This window comes from Chaetodon trifascialis, chromosome 10 (assembly GCF_039877785.1).
Source record: "Chaetodon trifascialis isolate fChaTrf1 chromosome 10, fChaTrf1.hap1, whole genome shotgun sequence".
Lineage (NCBI taxonomy): Eukaryota > Metazoa > Chordata > Actinopteri > Chaetodontiformes > Chaetodontidae > Chaetodon > Chaetodon trifascialis.
The window spans coordinates 8,572,270-8,591,087 of record NC_092065.1 but is presented as its reverse complement, the minus strand read 5'-3'; the positions used below and the strand labels follow the sequence as shown (position 1 = coordinate 8,591,087).

Genomic DNA, 18,818 nt, shown 5'->3' with positions numbered 1-18,818 from the left:
TAATATCCCTCAACTTTCCAATTACCATTATAGCAGTGGGTTTATTGGGATTAATCCCCTCAAATCGTGTTACAGACCAATTTCCCATATTGCATTTGGGGCTTTCTCCATCAGACAGGTGCGCTATCTGACATCTTGGAAAATAAGAGAGGCTGAGTGGTTTAACGGGGATCAGAAATGATAAGATCGATGACGCTGTGTCCTGAGCTGAGCAGAGTGTTTGCGGGTTCAGCCTCACAGTTGTTTCACCAAAGCTGGACTTCATTTAGGCACCATGGACAGCAACAGCACAGTGTGGAGCTCTGGCCCTCATCCTCCATCCATCCAGGCCGAGGTGGCGACCGTGGTGCCCACCATCTTCCCTCGGCTGGGCTACAGTATACTCTCCTTCCTCATGTTCATCAACACAGTGTTGTCAGTTTTTAACAACGGTCTCGTCATAATGGTGATGGTGAGGAATCCGTCTCTCCTCCAGCCTATGAACGTTTTTATCCTCAGCCTCGCTGTGTCTGACCTCATGATTGGCCTCTGCGGCTCCCTGGTTGTCACCATCACCAACTACCAAGGCTCTTTCTTTATCGGCCACGCCGCCTGCGTGTTTCAAGGATTTGCAGTCAACTATTTTGGTAAGTGGAGTTGTGAGAGCAGTTTCTGTTATACAGACTTCTCTGATCAATGTTCTTTTTCTCTGTGCCTGGAGGTGTGTTGTTGTAAAATACAATAAGCAAAATTGTAAGGCTAAAATATCTGTCCTCCTCAGCAATATTGCTTCATTTCACCTAATCTCAGAGAGTGAAATGTTTATGTTGTCTGCCTTTGTTTCATGCTTTTTGAAATTGCCTTTCCACCGTTATCGGATCTCGCAAATGTCGAGCTCCTTTCTTAAAAAATATGTTATTTTGAAGTTTGTTGTAGTTCTGTAATTCAAGGTACACTTTAGCCTTCCCCGCAGTTTTAAACAACATCTCATAGTCCTGATGGCGTTCGCTCAGTTGTGATGGAGATGTTGGAGAACCCTAACCCATTCCCACAGAGAGACCATGAGATGCAGTTAAAGACTTGCAGAAAAACTCTGTGGACCTTGAGCTAAGATTTTGTTTTTTGTAATTCATCTGTTCTAGGTCTGGTGTCTCTCTGCACTCTGACCCTGCTTGCCTATGAGCGGTACAACGTGGTGTGTAAGCCAAGAACTAGTCTAAAGTTGAGCATGCGGAGAAGCATCATCGGGCTACTTTTCGTCTGGACCTTCTGCTTGTTTTGGGCTGTGACTCCGCTATTTGGCTGGAGCTCCTACGGACCTGAGGGAGTCCAGACCTCCTGCTCTCTGGCCTGGGAGGAGAGATCATGGAGCAACTACAGCTATCTCATCTTCTACACACTCCTCTGCTTCATTTTCCCTGTTATAGTCATCATCTACTGCTACTGCAAAGTGCTCACATCCATGAATAAGGTGGGCTCCTGATGGCTTCTGCATATTTATTACACTTTTATACCATTAGAGCCAGATTTAAATATACCTCTATTCTCATCTGGTTGCAATTTACCACCTACAGGCTGCAGCTTTTAATGGGTGTCGATTTTGCTTTCTGCTCATAGCTGAACAGGAGTGTGGAGCTCCAGGGTGGGCGTTCCAGCCAGAAGGAGAATGATCATGCCGTCAACATGGTCCTGGCCATGATCATAGCTTTTTTTGTTTGCTGGCTGCCCTACACGACATTGTCAGTGGTGATCGTCATGGATCCAGAGCTCTACATCCCTCCGCTTCTTGCCACCATGCCCATGTACTTTGCCAAGACCAGCCCTGTCTATAACCCCATCATCTACTTCCTTTCCAACAAGCAGGTGAGCAAAGGCTAAAGTGTGTGTCTGCTGTAAAATTGAGATGCAATGACTGAGCGTGCACAAAGGAAGCACAAGAAAACCATGTTTGAATTATGATGCTCATATGTTACCGCGTTTTTATGCCCATCAGTTCCGTGACGCCGCTCTGGAGTTGCTGTCCTGTGGCCACTACATTCCCCACGTGGCCACCAGCGTCAGCATCAACATGCACCCCTTGAGCAGGAGGAGCCGGCCGACTTCCTTTGGCAGTCACATCAACACGCACAGCAAAGTGTTGCCTCTGTGACTTCTCTGGCAAAAATGAGAAGATGCCATGGACATCAGAGTTTGTCGGTGCCTCATGAAGAACACAGACCTACACATCTACAGGTCCGTATCGCTCAGAAAGGTCCCCACTGAAGCGAAATGAGAACAGAATCAGCTCAGAGACGGATAGCTGATGTTCAGGAGGTGGACAAAATCAGTGGAAACTCACACGCAGTAATGCAATACAATACAAAACCAAACAAAAACTGTTTGTTTTGTTCACTTTTTCTTAACGTCATGTAAGAAATGCATTGATTCATCTCCTGTTGAGACAAATTTTTTTGGCATTTGATTGAATTGCATTATATTGCAAGGTGTTCCTGTAGTTGTTGTCTGTCCCATTTTCTAGCATCGAGAGTATTCTGTAAGATTGTTATATTTGTGTGATTTCTTTAGATCAATGAAGTTACCTTTTTCATTATTGGTGTTTGCAGGTGTGTACTGTGCGCATGTGGGACACTAGCCAAAAACAAAGGAGAGCTTGAAGGGGGAAACACTGACTGAATGAGTGTTTAGTGGAAAATGTAGTTTCCATTTGTACTTCTCCATTTATATGCATTTTTAACAAGACGAGGGAAGTCAAATGCAGCCAGACTGCAGAGAGAGACCAAGAGGAAGTGAAACCTTTGACCGCTGAATTCTTGTTCATAAATAAAATGCACCGGACCTGTTTTTGTGTACTCTGAGAAGATGCTTCCTCCTTTCTGAAAGTCACTTAGATGTTTAACATTTTCAGGGTCTTGGGTAATTCGTTCTGTGGCATGAATTATTGATTTATACATAGTAGACTCTATAACCCTTTTATATACCAATTCTGGAAACAAACGCTCAGATTTTATGCAAGTCATACACATATGACACAGCACCTGTTCCTGTGTAAAGTTATTCTGTAAATAAATGAAATCAATGTCAACAACAGTCAACCATCATATCGTCAACACTGACAGCTTGCCCAAATAATTGTATTTAATATGAATTATGCAACGTATAAGTCCTACCTTTTGCCACATCTCACACTCCCCAGAAGCCTGCGGCACAAAGAACACAGAATATAAGAATGCTGCAGTGTATGAAGGCATAAATTTACTGATAAGCACCTGTGTGAATACAGCATTTACTCAGTTCAATTATTTATCAGTTGCAGGGAAATTGCAAAGGCAACACAATATGCTATCCCTCACATGGTGCAGCTGGTCTAATACATAATGTGTTTTGTTTTGTTTTTTTTAAAAAAGGTTCTGCAATACCTACAAAATCCAAAATATTGGATATTCGAGTGTACTTGGTTAACACACCGGCTGCACACCTCACCTTGTGCATGTAACAATGGGAAGTCAGTCAGGCATTAAAAGACTTTCACATTTCTTGGCTGGCCTGCTCCGTCGTCAATTTCTTATTTGTATTATTTTGCTTTTTTATTTTTATCCCTATAGGCAGTTCAGAGGGGGATTAGACAGTTCAGAGAAGGATGACATAATGACAAAGTCTCTCTGAGCCTGATTCAAACCCAGGACATCACGTCTTATGTGACACGTGTGTGAGCCCACAGTGAGTCACCAGAAACGAGGATTAATATGCATCACTGAGTAAAGATGAAGTAAACGGACACAATTAAAGAGAACCGTTGAGCTGAGTTGAGTTGAGTTGAGCCAGTGTGCAAGAGCAGCTATGAATTACTTTTTTGCTGAGGTTTGATTAGATTCCCTGTTTAGTGTTGGTGATTTGATCGAAGAGGGATATCTATTGACTCACTTTACTTCATTTCGCTGTGATCTTTTTTTTAAAAATTGGTTTATATGTTTGTTTTTGAGAGCAATGATTTGATTATATTTATTAAACCACAATTCAATCCAGTAAACTGCTGAAAGTCAAACGGCACTCCTTTTCCTGTTGTGCTTCGTGTGTCTCTCCCCACCAACAGATCCGTCCCTCATTGGTCAGACTGAACTTCAGTCTGACCAACTTCAGAACACCTGGTATAATGACTGTAAGTGTCCAGAGAGTTCATTCTCCCTTTTACTTTGTTTGATTGCTGCGCTTTCTGTAGTATTGTGTTGTTGATAAATCTCCACTGGAGACATCTGATTGGTCTGTCCTTCACACTGTGCACACATTTTATTGCACATACACTATGTTAGTGGTAGATACCCTCATTATGATATCATCTAATAGTCCTTTTGTAAATGTGTTGGGAATAAAAAGTGAATTTTTGCTTTTAAACAAAGTGTTTTTCATTTACAACTCTTTAGTCTCATCATTTCTAATGTGGCAAGTTGCTTATTACACCGTCTCAGTTTATGGTGTCCTCAAATATGTACATTTGGTGAATTGTTATGTGTTTCGGCTTTTCTTTTCCAGAACGTCCAGTTTGTTTGCTTTTCCCACATGGTTTAAGAGGCATTTGATCAGTCTAATATGTTGGATGGTCAGGAGAAAAATGTATTGTGTTGATCTAATCCCAGATTTGGCGTAGTCAATAATCTTGCACTTTTCAAGCAAAGAGCATTTCACACTTTATCTCCAAACAGGATTACACAGTGTCATGCTATAATCCAGGAACATGGCTGCCTTTATTTCCTGAGCCAAATCAAGAACTCTGCAGTCATCCATCTGGCCTGCTTTATGCAAAGCTTTTAACCTTTGTGAGGTACTGCATTAAATGAAATGGACAGCTGTTCACTTCACACATAGACGTTGCATCACAGTGACATAATAATCATCATTATTGTATTACAGCTTTGAGCTCCTGCTTGGCTTTTTAAAGCTGTATACCAGGACTGAGACAATGGTGACGTGACCACTTTTCAATTAACAGCCATCCTTTTCTCCAGTTGTCTGTGCTGTGAATACACAGCACAGTTTTTAATGAATGTGAACAGCGAGGACTCCCAGGTGACCTGCTGCCGCTGTGGAGTGATAATGAAAAGGGCGGACACTTTGGCGTAATTTGTCCAAGCTGCAGGTTCGTCCATTAATATAATCCATTCAGTGGAGAATCACCTGCAGACAAGCGAAGCAGGCTTTCTGCATGTTCGGTCAGCACAGACAGAATGAAGATACAGACATAAAAAACATGACTGTTTGAACCTGGAGATGAGAGGTGAGCCTGCATCAGCATGGGACTCTGGGAACAACACCATTTGGGAGGAATACACTGATATGATCTTTGTGGTGGCAAACAGCTTGATTTTGCTGATCACTTCTGCTGTGGGGATTGCAGCAAATATTTTTGTCATAGTGGCAGTTTATCACCAGAAATCACTGCAAACATGGAACAATGCACTGGTGGTGAATCTCGCAGTTATAGACATTCTGAGATGTGTCTTTGACTGCCCCATTCTCTTAACCATCGTCATGACTGTGTATCAAAGAGGACATGTGGACGAGCTGATCTGCGATGCACAAGTGGCCTCTTTCTCTTTCAGCTGCTGCATCCAGCTGTTGACGCTGGCCTGCATAAGTGCAGAGAGATATCAGGCTATTGCACAACCCTTTAAAACCAGTCAAAGGCGAAGACGGATTATGGTTCTGATTCCTGTCACATGGACTTTGGGTATTGTGGTGGCTGGTTTTTGTCTGATGTTTGTGAAGGACTCACCCGTGCATGTGAAATGCAAAGGATCACAGAGAGAAACATCATCCTCCTATGACACCTTTGGACTTTACATGTTATTCCCACTTTGGGCAGCTTGCTTTGGTGTTATCATTGGATTCTATGCTCGTATATTTATCCTTGTGAGATCACACAATCGCAAAATATTTGACAAAGGTATTTTTCCTGTTTCACAAGCAGACAAAGCAGATGATAAGCAGAAGAAAGAAGAAACCACAGCTGTGGAGAATGGACATGACAAATCAGAACAAAACCAGACCCTGAGCAAAAGTGTTGCTCAGGTGGAACAAGTGACACAAGCTGAACTAAATTTTTCCAAGAATGACTCTCAGGCTGCTCTGCTGGCCTCAGCAAAAGATCCACAAGGTGTCTCCATCGGTTCAGAGAATAAAACAGAGCTGAAAAATACATTCGCAAAAACGGACTTGGAAACAGAAGAACCTCGCCTTCCTGCAATGCAGGTTGCAGTGAGGAGTGAGGAGAAACCTTTCAAAACAGAGCAGTCCAATGTCTGTGCCGGGAAAGCTGAAGGAAAACCAACAAATGGAGACGCTGTTGCTAGTGTTAAGAGCTCAACCATAAAGCCGCAGAAGGTGCCAAGCAATTTTGACACAGAAAAGCAGTCCAAAGAGAGAGTGAAAATTAACAAAGCACCATCTGAAATGAATGAAACCAGCCCACATGTTCCACCGTCTGCACAGTCACAAAATCCTGAATCCACTTCTGTTTTACTGACTGACCTAAAGCATGCTAAGAACAACAATGGAGGAGAAACACTGGCTGCTGCTACTGGAGATCAAGCATCTTCGCTACCTCCAGTCTCAAATAATGTCGCTGAAACAGAAGCTAAAAAACAAACCGTGGTGGTGGAGGGTGCCATTTGCATGATGCCTTCGAAAGCAAGTAAAGAGAGAGCGAGTAAGAAGAAGGAAAGTAAACTGGCTGAGCGTGCTGGCTACATTATTTTATCTTTCCTCTTATTCTGGCTGCCATTGATCACAACAATCCTGGTGAATTTTGGTGTTCACAAAAACAGGAATACACAGGTGAGTAGTCCCAGAGGTAAGGATGCAACGTCTACCGGCTGTTTGCATTTCAAAAGGTGTACACTCATGTTTTTGTTTGCAGCAAATGAGTAACTGTTCTCTCATACTGTGCTGTTCTGTGGAGATGCCAAACTGTTTGGCTCTGAGGTCAAAAATGATGCCAGCAATTATAGATTTTTTTGCTGTATGGAGAGGAGAAAGAGAGAGAGAAATTTTGAATTATCAAGGTCAAATAAATGTTTCTTGACCTCATCTGTGTATCTAGTGACTACATGTGGGACCCCGAACCCAAGGCTGAGCACCTCTGTTCTCTAATGTTCTCTAATGGGTTTTCATTTTCTTTTCTTTTTTTTTCAGATAGCAATCATTCGGGATGTGGAGATTCTGTCGGTCTCTGTCGCCTGCATCACATCACTGAGTGACCCAATAATATATGCTGCAGTAAACCCACAGTTTCGGACAGAATTTTACAGGCTTAGAAACAGGGTTGAATCCATATTCAAGAAGAAATGATAATATTTCCACATCTGTCTACCTCTGAGCTGCACTGGGCCAAATGACCATATTCAATATTCACTATGTAAATGAATAATAAAATGGTTAACATTTGTCTAGCCGCTGTCCAAATATGAACTAAATTAAACCCCAGACGTCAAAGTGTGATTCTTTATTTGGGTATAGGAGGCCTATTATTTTATATGCTGCTGTGTTATATTAGATTTTAATGCTGGCTGACGTTTCAGCAGTTGCTAAACACTGCAGAGCAGAGGCGCTGCATGCTGTGAGAAGCAGCCTGGATCGGTGCAATCAGCTCAGCAGGAGGACGCTGCTGAGTTTTCTGTCAAACAACCACTGAGGCCTGCTTGTCCGTCTCCAGAGACCATGCCGTCGAGACCCACCACTGGGCCGGTCAGGTCTTCACATGTCCTCCAGCAGCACCTAATTATTATCTGATCCTGTTATTAGTGATGCTCTTTGCGAAACCAGGCAAAACCTTATGAAATCCATCCAATTGTGTTCTAATAAAAAAAAGACATGGGTCATTTAATGGATGTTTCAGTAGAGCTACAGTATTTATTCTATCCACTGCACCAAATGCACAATGTGTGATTATTTGTCCCTTTTCCTTACCTCTTATATATGTACTCCATGACAAGATTAAAAGCAAAGTGTTGCAGAATTTACATCATAACATACCAGCCTCATTGTGTTTCCTTCCATCAACGGCATTTTTACTGACAAGCCCCCAACAAGAAGCAGAGACATACTTTTAATAAAACAGAATTCTGCAATGACAGCATGCAAATCCTTAATTCAACCAGTTAACAGACAGAAATAGTATGCCAACAACTGTCAACTAAATCTAGAAATAAGAGGAGCCAACTCCAAATGCAGTTGATAAAGTTCTAACTGAGATATTTACAATATGAAAAATGTACAAAATGGCCCTTAAACACAGTGAAATCTACCAAGTCTCCCTTATGAATATTATAATTTATGAGGAACTCAATGGAATCGATGTCCTACACTCTTTCATATGGCGTTCCAGGTCAATACTATGTGTCCACATTAGGGTTAGTATTAGTTAAGTGTTGCGCAGAACATTCACTTGTATTTCTACCTCGTGACCTAACTAATATGTACCCTGTATAGTTCTCAATATCGATGGTTAATCAATGACAGTGGCTTTCACATAGATCCATATCAGAATGTCAAAATATGTAAGCTAACACAAATTCTGTCATTTCGACTTTCACTTGCACATTTCACAAACATGTCAGGATGCGTAGTATATTTTACTCATCAAGCGATGACATCAACCAGATAATGAGTCAGTTAATGAATATTCACAACAGTTATCCATTCCAGTGGATGTATGTTTTCTGAATTTACAACAGTGAGGGGACCATTAGAGACCAGTTAATTGAGGGGTTTCAAAACAATCTATTTAACTGGGAGGTGAGTGAAGTAGAGGTGTCTAATGTGTAAGTGGACTGATTTATTCACAAAGATGGCCCTCAGATAATGAATATGTGTGCTTTGTCATCAGAGGCCATCACGGGTGACCTTTTAACATCTGCCTTTCCTCCATTGTATCAGAAGACAACAAATACAACTACATTACATATTCAAAAATAAAGTTTTTTTTCTCAGTATTTTTAGGCAACAACGATAACCACGCAATCCCAACACTTCCTTGCTCTGCTGTGCTTAATGGAGCAAGATCTGCTGGTTTGCTTTCATTTCCAAGGCAGCCGTCCATTCATCATTCTAATACCATGCAGAGTTTGACATCAGATGAGATCACTACTTCAAAAAAACCCGACTTCTGCTAATCTTATAATCCCTCTAGATTATGGCAGGTTGATGCTCGGTGGTCCCTCTCCTCAGCATCTGGTGCTTCTTGAGACCAGTTAGCTGATCAGATAGGCATGACATCTACAAGGCAGATACTCGGACAATGTTGCTCTGAGAGTATGCGGTGGTGGTGGTGGAGCCGTGCCCGTCTGATGAGGTCACCACGGGGGCAGATAGGCTGACCATGGAGGGAGTGATGTAAGGTTCGTCACATTTCAAGGGCACGGTCTCATCGAGTTTGGCGTTCAGGCTGGAGCGGCTGTAAAAGAAAACACCGGATGAAAGCGGGTGAGAGACCTGACCTTGTGAAAGTATTACACAAAACCTGTAATACAAAGAGGTCTTTCAGACTTCCTTATACTAAAGAAAAGCCACTTAAGAAATATCCACATTTTTTGTACAGAGTGAATATATAAGCTTTGGCTCATGTTGCTCACTGAGGTATATTTCAGCTTTCAGTGTAGATTTCTGAAGCTTTTGTCAGAGTCTGGAGAGAACATGCTGTGTATAAATACTGCGTATAAAGTCTGAGTCTGACCATAATATATATGTTAAGCAGAACTTTATGTGGTTCATCTCGTACAAAGACATGAAATGAAAAACCCCACATATTAAATGTGTTTTTTTGGTTTTCTCACTGAACGTGTACATTTTGTTCTGTCTTGGTGCATGTGAAGTCTCACACAAGAAATGAATATTACATGCAACAGCAGGCACGCTCATGAAATAGAGTGTGCAGTTTCTCACCTATGCATTGCATTTTTCACACCAAGATTAATGGGTATCAGTTCATCTAATTTATGAAATAACATGTTTGCTCATTCACTCCATGTGGTACCAAGAAATCCAGATAGTCTGGCTTTTATATGAATTGTTCTGAGATATCGTCACAAAGAACTGTGCCCCATGATAGAGGTGAATGGGATTTTATTTGTGCTCCTTACATCGAAGGATTACCTTCAACAGCAACACCTCCTTCCAGTGTCCTAGTTGCTCTGGATAATCCACAGAACAGGAGAGGGAACAAGAGAAGAGACTATTTCTTTGATAGAAAGTAGTTACACTGAAAACTGCATCGCCTGTGGATTATCCAGAGTAGCAGGGATGCTGTTGTTCATTTTTTTCTTTGTGCGTCACCAGCAGAATTCCATTAACTTTAACTGTATTGGGTTGGAAGCAGAAATTGCACAGACAGGTCAAATAAAATCAAAACTATCTGTGGGTGGATACCAGCAGAGGTAGAGCCAAGTGGGAGAACTGGCACTTAAGACGATCACACACAATGTAAAAATGATATAGACTAAACCCATGTCACACATGCCTTGGACTTGCGAGTTGTCGACGTCCAGTGAAAACCACATATCTCCAAGATGTAGGTTTTTTATTAAATCAGAAAGACAGTCTTTGTTTCAAGCTTTGACGTAATGCATTTTAGATCATTCAGTGAATGAGTGTTTTTAAGCCTAAGACATAAGAGCATTATCTGAATTCACCTTCAGTTCGTCTGAAAACCTGAAAACCAAATGTGGACATGCATGATTTCACAGAGACAGAGAAAATGTTTGTTTTTTTTTAAACATATTTATAATGGATCATTGTCTATATATATATATATATATATATATATATATATATATATATATATATATATATATATATATATATATATATATATATTTCCAGCATAGTATTAATAAAGTTTATCTTATAACACAGGATCCGCTGTTTGCATGCCTGTAGACAGAGATGTAAAGACAGAAAAAAGACCCAGACTGAGAGACTACCTGTTGGCCACTGGCCTCTCTCTTATCTGTATGGTGCTGAGCTCCTGGTTGTTTGTGCTGGGCAGGCTGAAGCTGCTCTTCTTCCTGTGGCGCCGAGAGCAGCACGAGCTGAGTCCGTGTGGAGACGAGGACAGCGAGGACGCACGGGAGCCCGACTTGTTCATCACAGAGATCTCCATACAGTTGGACTGAAACGTCTGCTCGTCCACAAACTCGTGATTCTGCAGAGGAAGATGGCGAAAATGTTGCTCATGAATCACTCTATTACATCAATGACTGGCTCTGCTAAACAATGAGTGAAGATGTTTCACATTGAAGGCTAAACAGACTGAACGGAATCTGCAGCAAAATTGTTTAATAATTGGAAAATGAATCATCAAGGGAATAGAAATATATTGGCCCAGATGCCCATATTAAGTGCCATCTGTGAAAACATTCACAACTGTTATCCCTGTGACAAATGAGCATGACTTGAAGGTCAGGCTCCAAATGCGTTTTGGGCACTGCCAGCAGGTGGCAGAGTGACACCATGCAGGATCTGATGCCATGCCCTGAATCATGCATCCTTTCTTATATGTTACCCCTGTCACTCCTGCACTACACTCTGCCATCTATAATGCACACCATGAAGAGGCCTGATGTAAACATGCAAGCTGCATGGCATGAAGTCTTTATAGAGCTTTTCCCAGACGACTGGCAAGCCTTTTACTGGGGGGAGGATCATCTATGAGGAGGAACACTGATTTACTGCCTGTCTATGTCTCTGCACGAGGTTTAGAGCTGCAAGTGTAAAACTCATGTCACAGCCAAGCATTAAGGAGGCTCTTACATCTCTGAATTATAGATAGATAAAATTAAGTATGCTGGTTTGTTTGGAAGGAATAATGTTACTGGCTGGTGGACTCATGTTATCTTTAGCATGTTGCTGGAGAGGGGACTCGACATTTCCCATCCCCATTTACAGCTATTTTTAACTTGTGCTGCATATGAAAAGATCCTACAGTTTGTGCATGCCTAAAAAAACTCACTTTGTTTCTATTTGCAACACACTGTAACAGACTGGCACTACTGATACAGTGTAGAGTGACAAAGTGATGCAATTTTACCTAAAAGGAGTTATTTTTTGCAGTGAGTTATTTTCAATCTGCTACCAAGACAGTAAGAATGAGCGATGCTGAAGGGATTGTGTGTTTTCCAGTGGTCACAGCTTTCAAGTCTCAGAAAAAGAAAACAGGATTTTACCGTGGTCTTCTCCAGGCAGTGCAGCAGGTGATGATGCTGGCTCTCAAAAGGAGGGTTGGGGGCCTTCCCCACCAGGGCCTGTCCTGCCTCCTTGGCAGCCTTCGAACAGAAACATAAAGTTAAAAAAAAAAACAAGAAATGAAAAGAAACAGTGCAGTTGTGCAGGTTGAGGCTCTGCATAAGAATGGAGTTTCAGGCAACAGCTAGATCGGTGATGTAGTGGAGAGTACGCAAAGCACTGAGGGTTGAAATGCTGATCTGTAGCACGGCAGCCAATCTACTGAGAACCTAGTGAGATGGGGATGTTTTACAGATGCATAGAGACAGTGGCTGATTACAACGTGTTTCACTGATAGAATTGGTTTTGCCATTCTTTCGCTGATTTGGTGAGAAAGACCAGAAAAGTCAAATTAGAACTGAGCTCATTTCAGTGCAACAGCAGTGGCACACCTAGACACAGATCGAACAGATTGCACCAACCACGGCACAGATTCTGGACCACAACAACACTACACACGTTGATGAAGCTCTGCGCGGCTCTGGGATGGAAGGTATGTTGTGTTAGTCTGCACTACAACCTGGATGCTCGAGAAATAACACACAGAACACACAGCAGATCAAAAACAGAGTTTAGAGGAGATGCAGGCTGAGCAGACAGCCTCCATAGGCGACCTACTGTCCAGTAAGCCTCTGGTTCCCTCCTTCCCCTCCAAACCCTGTTGGACAGACATGCAGAGCTTGGTCATGAGTCAGTGTGACTGTAATGGCTGTGCTCCACCAGAAGGCAAGTGTGCCTGCCTGGCCATCCTGCTGTATGGACAGAGAGAGAGAGTGTTGACGAAGCATGTCAATGCTGCAGCTGAGAGGTGTGATGTAAGAGAGAGGACGATCACACTGAAGCACTGGAATGACAGCAGCCCCTGTGTTACAGCATGAGGAGCCCCCCACCCCCTCCCCCGTGTGTGGTGGCATGGCCCCCGAGCAGAGCGGCATGCAAGCGTCAGCGAGGCCCCGGTCAGTCAGCCCCCAAGCCACCGCTCGGTCCAGTTACCTCCTCCAGTGAGTCGATCAGGAGCCCATTTTGTTTGTAGCGCATATAGGCATTAGTGCCTCGAATCTTCGCAGCGCGGATTCTAGCAAGCCGAGTTTTCTGTTTGAACAAACAGACCTCTGTTTTAGCCTCTGACGGTTTGTCTGTCACACTAATTGGCTCTGTCTCCCTCTGGCAGCCACAGTATTTAGCAGGGAGAGGCCATGCTTAAATCTACCATTAGGAAATTCTGCCTTAGCAAACACTTTTAGGAAGAAGTGCACATATTGCTATTGAAAAGCTGCTGACACTATACTCTGAAGATCATTTGTTCAGTCATTGTCATTCCCTCTCTTGTTCCTTTCTCCCACTGAAATATACTCAAGCAAGTTTAGCCCACCGAATACACACATACACAGAAACACAATAAAGGATTAATATTCTGGAAGATAGTGTTTGCCCTGTCATCCTGTTAGGTGCGGATAAGACAGGGACAGAGGAAAGAGGCAGATAGAAGCAAAACAAGGAGAGATAGAGGGAAAACGGGAAAGAGAGGCAGAGGAAGGGGGGAGTCAGTACCCTCTGGGCTCGTCGTTTCTCTGCCCGCTGGCTCTGGTGGTAGATACGGCTGAAGTTTGACACTATGACAGGGACCGGCAAGGCGATGACCAGCACCCCACTCAGAGAGCATATGGACCCAAACACCTTCCCCACGATTGTTTTTGGCACCATGTCACCGTACCTGCAAGACAGAAAACAGACGACAGTGAGCACACGGGGCGGAAAAACAAGATTCCTTTAAAGAATCCGCTCTGTAGGGTTGTTTTATCATGTTAAGTTGTTGTGTGTTTCATGTTATTTTTACGAGTCTTGAAATAGTTACAGTGACCTTGGATTATTTCACAACTTCAAATAAGAAGTCACACATTTGAAGTGGGTGAGGAATAAATAGGACTTCTCTGAAGCCTCTCCTTGCTGGCCTACTTTCTACATGCCATCGTGATGTTCCTCTTTTAAAACCCTGTTTCATATATAATTACACACCTGCTGGCACGAGCTAATGCTTTCACGACGTGACCAAACGTGCTACATATCCCCTGTGACCTCTGTTAGCCAAACAGCTTGTGAAAGATACAGGGAGTAGTATCACATCGAGTAAAAGCAAAAGGGGAAGGGAACAGTGTGATGCCGAACCCTGGAGAAATCGTTTAAGTCTGCGGGCCACTTGTGTGCTTTGTTCCTCTTCCCACATCACACCGGACCTTGAATACTGAATGCAGATAAGTGGTGAAACCACACGAAAACAATTCCTGTTCAACATAAAGCGAAAAACAGCTCTTTGGAGATGGCGTGCAGCACTGATCTGATGGTGTACTGCAGCACAAGCGTGTCATTTTTCAACATAATACAAACGTTGAACAGGCAACATTCAGCATGAGCAGATTAATGATTGTACATATGTCAGATGGGACTGAATCATCCCCATTACAGAGATTAATGCGCCTGTCTTCCATCAAGTCGGACCTGTCTGTGCTCAAGGTAAAGCTCGAATCAAACTGTCTTCATGGTCTCACTTTCTTTACATTAGCCCACGCCTCCAGTGCCATTTACTAGAGATGCAAATTATGAATCACTTTGCTGATTTGAATTGTTTCGCTCAGTTCAGTTCAGTTCAGTTCAGTTCAGTTCAGTTCAGTTCAGTTCAGTTCAGTTCAGTTCAGAGATTTCTTGTCAGCAGCTATAGTTTGCTCACTGTTTCTTCTTAGATAAGCACTTGCATTCAAATTCAAATGCACTTCAGTATGCACAACAGTAAGTGAACAAATCTCTATCTCCAGATTAGAAACTTCATAACAAAGAGGCAAAACTCTGCAGGTCTGCCAAATCTTAATGCCTAAGCCATCTTGAGGTAGGCAGCCAAATCCCATGTTTTTACCTAATTATTAGTAATGTGGCCGCAACAAAGGAATCATCAGAAGATAAAAGGCTCTGTTGGTGTTCAGATCTTGATGAAGAAATGACAGAAGAAGAATGGTGGGATATCAGTTTGCACTCTCAAGCCCAAATTATAAATTCAGATTGCTTCAGTACAAAGGATAATGAGACGACACATTACTCAACCATAATACACCTGACCTATGTGTCAAATGTGGCACTGCGCACATGAGGGCAGCTTGTTTCACTGCCACGGGGAACGTGCCCTGCCATACCAGGATATTGGAAGCAGATAATAACTTTATCCACTGCCACAAAACTAAACTGTGTGTTTTCAGATGCTTCCCACCAAACTGTTAAAACAATACAAATAAAAAAGATGGTTATAGTTTGTTTCCTTGGAGCTAAACACAAAATTGCTCTGTCATGGAAATCCGTTAATAGACCAAGCAGGCAAAGTCAGGCTGATGGATGGTTGCTGTGTCTCTCTGTGGAGAAACTTAGATTCAACACTTTTCAAAAGATTTTAGGGCTCGTTCATGAAACTTCTGCAGGGGGACGATTAAGCTAAGGCCTTGCAGTGAACTGCTGTTTATTCTTATTTTCATTTTGACTCGTGAAGTGTCTTTAAGTGTCGGCTCATTTCTTTTTATCCACCAGGATGTGATTTTAGCACGGCAGCAGAGTGCGCCTTACTTCCATTACATTCAAAGTGCCTTTATGTGTTTTGTTTTGCCTTTTTTGTCTTTTATGTTTCATGTGAAGTGTATGATTTGTATGTTACATGGAAAATACAATAAACGTATTTGTCAAAAATGGTGAATGAATCATAAGGACTGCTGCTGTGCAGTACAAAAGCAGAACATACAGAGTTTATATGGTTAATGGCTCAGCAGCCAGCCATTTGAGGCATTTCATGATCGTTTCTGTGGCTTTGTGGTCTCTGAAAAAGCTTTTGCTGAGGAAATAACATGACAACGATGCTTTCAGGAGCTCTCCTGCTAAAAGTACTGGTTTGTTCAGTAACAACTTCATTTTGAAGATTCTGTGTTCAAGATTTGTTCCTACATGTATTAAACACCTTTTCCACTCGCCAGGCGGGACTACCAAGATGAAGAAACTCTGACATTCAGTTGCAAGCTCAGTGACATTCTGTTGCCACACAGAGAGGTGATTATCCTTCAACATCATAATTAGGGATTTCTCCCAGGCAATTAATAGCACCAGACACAAACCTGCAAATTATACCCACAAATCATTTGAACATAACCTGCATGCTCATGAGCAGCACTCTGCAGATACTTTAGGCCACAGGCAGCACAGGGATTTAAGCTAAAGAGTCTAAATGAATGATTCAGGTTGTGTGTTTTCCTTGTCTTTTTAAGCATCCCTCCACATGCAGCGGAGGGCCAGCAATCCACAGGACTGCAGGTGGGTGAGATGAATGATCGAAACCCTCATGCGCAAATGACCTGAGAAGACCATTACCTCCGGAGAGTAAGATGAATGCAGGTAGGAAAGGACATCAGCATTGCTCAGTGGCTGTGACAGCCGCGCGTCTCTCAAGTGAGGCACGGTAATGTGAATGTATCGCTACACGGGAGGTTGACTATTTCATAAATGAAGTTGTCTAATGCCCACGGCCGTCTGCTTGAGTCATTAGCCTCAGGTCTGCATCACGTTGTGCCCAGCAGCCTGGGCTTTTACAGAGCTTGGGCGGAAAGATGTAAAAGTGGACATTTTAATATCACGCTTGATGGGACATCATGTACAACAGTTTGCTTTCAAGTTGAGTAATCTCACACAGATGTCATTAGTTTTACAGTTCATTACAGGTCAAGTCATTTTCCTATGTAATCACTGACGAAGCCTGACAGCAGGTGTCAATTATAGATTCTGGATGTACTGTTGAAAGCCTATTAAGAGATCCACATAAAAAATGCAGGACAGCATTCCCTCATATAAACGCGGCTGCTCACGTGTGAATTATTCCAGTGGGGGGTGGGGTGTCAAGATGCTGCTGTATGTGAAAATAAGTCTGAACAGTCAACTGTGGAATGCAATGCATTGCGGTCCTTTAAGCGAGCGTCGTCTTTTGAAAACAAAGCACAGTGGTGAGCAGGTAAAAAAAGAGAGGAGCAAGCGCACTCTGGAGAGAAGCACTAACAGTGATGGATTGTTCATAAGGGGGAAGCTGAGATACACAAAGCTCTGCCTCCTGGATGACGGCAGAGGTAGGAATTAACAGCAGCGAGAGATTAAAGTAATGTTCCTGCTTTGTTCTTGTTGTCTCTGACTACCAGGTACCCACATTTGCTACCCCGAGCTGACATGGGTGAGACACGAAGATGGATGGCCTGATCCTTATCCACCCTGCAGAGGAGGAAGAGGAGTGTCGGAATGACTGAGTATCAATTCCCCAGTTCCACCCACCTGAAACCATACTGCGCTCGCACCGGTCTTAAAAACAGCGCATTCTGTAGAATTGTCCTACAGCAAGATGACAGCATTGCAGATGAAGCCCGGAGTGGTGAGAGAGAGTGAAACTGGGGGTTCGCCTCAGACAGTGCAGGAGAAATGTCAGACTAAAAGGAATATTTGAATTCCAGAAGCAGGGGATGAATGTCCCCGCCCGGCTCGGATAATAGACCAATCAAACATTCATGAGTCCCTGTATCAACCTGCGTGGCAGAGTTTGTGTGGTTGACCTTAAAGGCGGTGCCGTGTTCCATCAGGGGGTGCTCTGAGACAGATTTCTGTACATGACCTCACCGCCTCACAGAGAGCGCTGACACCAAAAAACATGCATACGCCTGGACACACACGACGACACACACATACACAAGCAGTCACAAGAACACGTACTTGTTTGTATGCGTGTGTGAAAAGGCCTTTAATTTGACATCTAGTTAAACCAATCCCCCTTCCTAAAAAAGCAATCTTGTTCCTTGATTGTCTTCCAGAACCCTGTGTCTGAAATCTGACTGCCATCTGGTTAGTGGGAAGCGAGAAAAAAACAAACAAGATATCTGGATGACTTTACAGGCACGTCATTTGTTGATTCCTCCTCTCAGAGACAGGGCAGGTCTTTTTTTCCCCTAAAATCAAACAAAATGAGATGAAATCTTTGCAGGTAAAATTCTAACCACGGCGTACACCAACCTAGTAAAGAGTCTGGGGGTTGGCAGAAGAGAAGCAACACTTGGATTTAAAAAAAACCTTTTGAGGGAGAGCAGGCTCAAGTTTCTGATCTAATCAAAGGGGTCTAAAGTCCTGCTGTCCCATCAGCTGACATGCCAGTTGAGATCACCCCCAACAGCTCAGCAGCGCTGACAATTAGGATCCAAGGAGGATTGCGGCAGATCTTTCAGCTGAGAGGGCTTTGTCAACTGAGCTAAAATCCAATCATCCACTGGCACCTCTGTCATGGCACTTGTCGCTTCCACTTCCTGGGTTTTACGGTGAAACTAACTCGCCTCCTGCAGAAGTGAGTGTAGTAAAGCGCAATAATAAAAGCAAAGGGAATGAATGACGCTGAAAGGTCCTCGCAGCCTTTGATTCCGCTGATGTGAGCGTTGAGGTCAAGGTGCTCAAATGAGGAAAAATCCTGTGATGACGATACGGGAGTTGCTGGACTGTGTGGTCCCATCCTATTAAATCCG

The 18,818-nt window shown here is 42.9% G+C and overlaps 2 protein-coding genes across 3 annotated transcripts in view; one reads left to right on the top strand and one right to left on the bottom strand.

The window, feature by feature from the left end:
- Nucleotides 1-274: 274 nt before the first annotated feature.
- On the top strand, nucleotides 275-2,128 carry parietopsin. The gene is made up of 4 exons (XM_070971336.1): nucleotides 275-626; nucleotides 1,122-1,450; nucleotides 1,597-1,842; nucleotides 1,973-2,128. Exons 1-4 carry the CDS (start codon nucleotides 275-277, stop codon nucleotides 2,126-2,128), a joined length of 1,083 nt encoding a protein of 360 aa, XP_070827437.1.
- Nucleotides 2,129-7,161: 5,033 nt separating this feature from the next.
- The window catches only part of LOC139337127 (A-type voltage-gated potassium channel KCND2-like), a 36,430-nt gene continuing 24,773 nt past the window's right edge, over nucleotides 7,162-18,818 (bottom strand). The window contains exons 3-7 of one of the 2 annotated variants that reach the window (XM_070971541.1): nucleotides 13,801-13,963; nucleotides 13,243-13,341; nucleotides 12,192-12,290; nucleotides 10,950-11,170; nucleotides 7,162-9,424 (exon numbers count right to left, since the gene is read on the bottom strand). In XM_070971541.1, coding sequence (XP_070827642.1) covers nucleotides 9,247-9,424; nucleotides 10,950-11,170; nucleotides 12,192-12,290; nucleotides 13,243-13,341; nucleotides 13,801-13,963 — 760 coding nt within the window. In that variant the 3' untranslated portion in view covers nucleotides 7,162-9,246. The remainder of the gene's footprint in view (nucleotides 9,425-10,949; nucleotides 11,171-12,191; nucleotides 12,291-13,242; nucleotides 13,342-13,800; nucleotides 13,964-18,818) is intronic. The other variant, XM_070971542.1, reaches the window with a different exon arrangement.

Excerpts from the sequence above, each read along its gene's own strand:
- parietopsin (XM_070971336.1), top strand. The coding sequence starts at position 275 with ATGGACAGCAACAGCACAGTGTGGAGCTCTGGCCCTCATCCTCCATCC. Across the intron at positions 627-1,121 it reads ATTTGCAGTCAACTATTTTG|GTCTGGTGTCTCTCTGCACT; the intron begins GTAAGTGGAGTT and ends CATCTGTTCTAG. Across the intron at positions 1,843-1,972 it reads ACTTCCTTTCCAACAAGCAG|TTCCGTGACGCCGCTCTGGA; the intron begins GTGAGCAAAGGC and ends TATGCCCATCAG.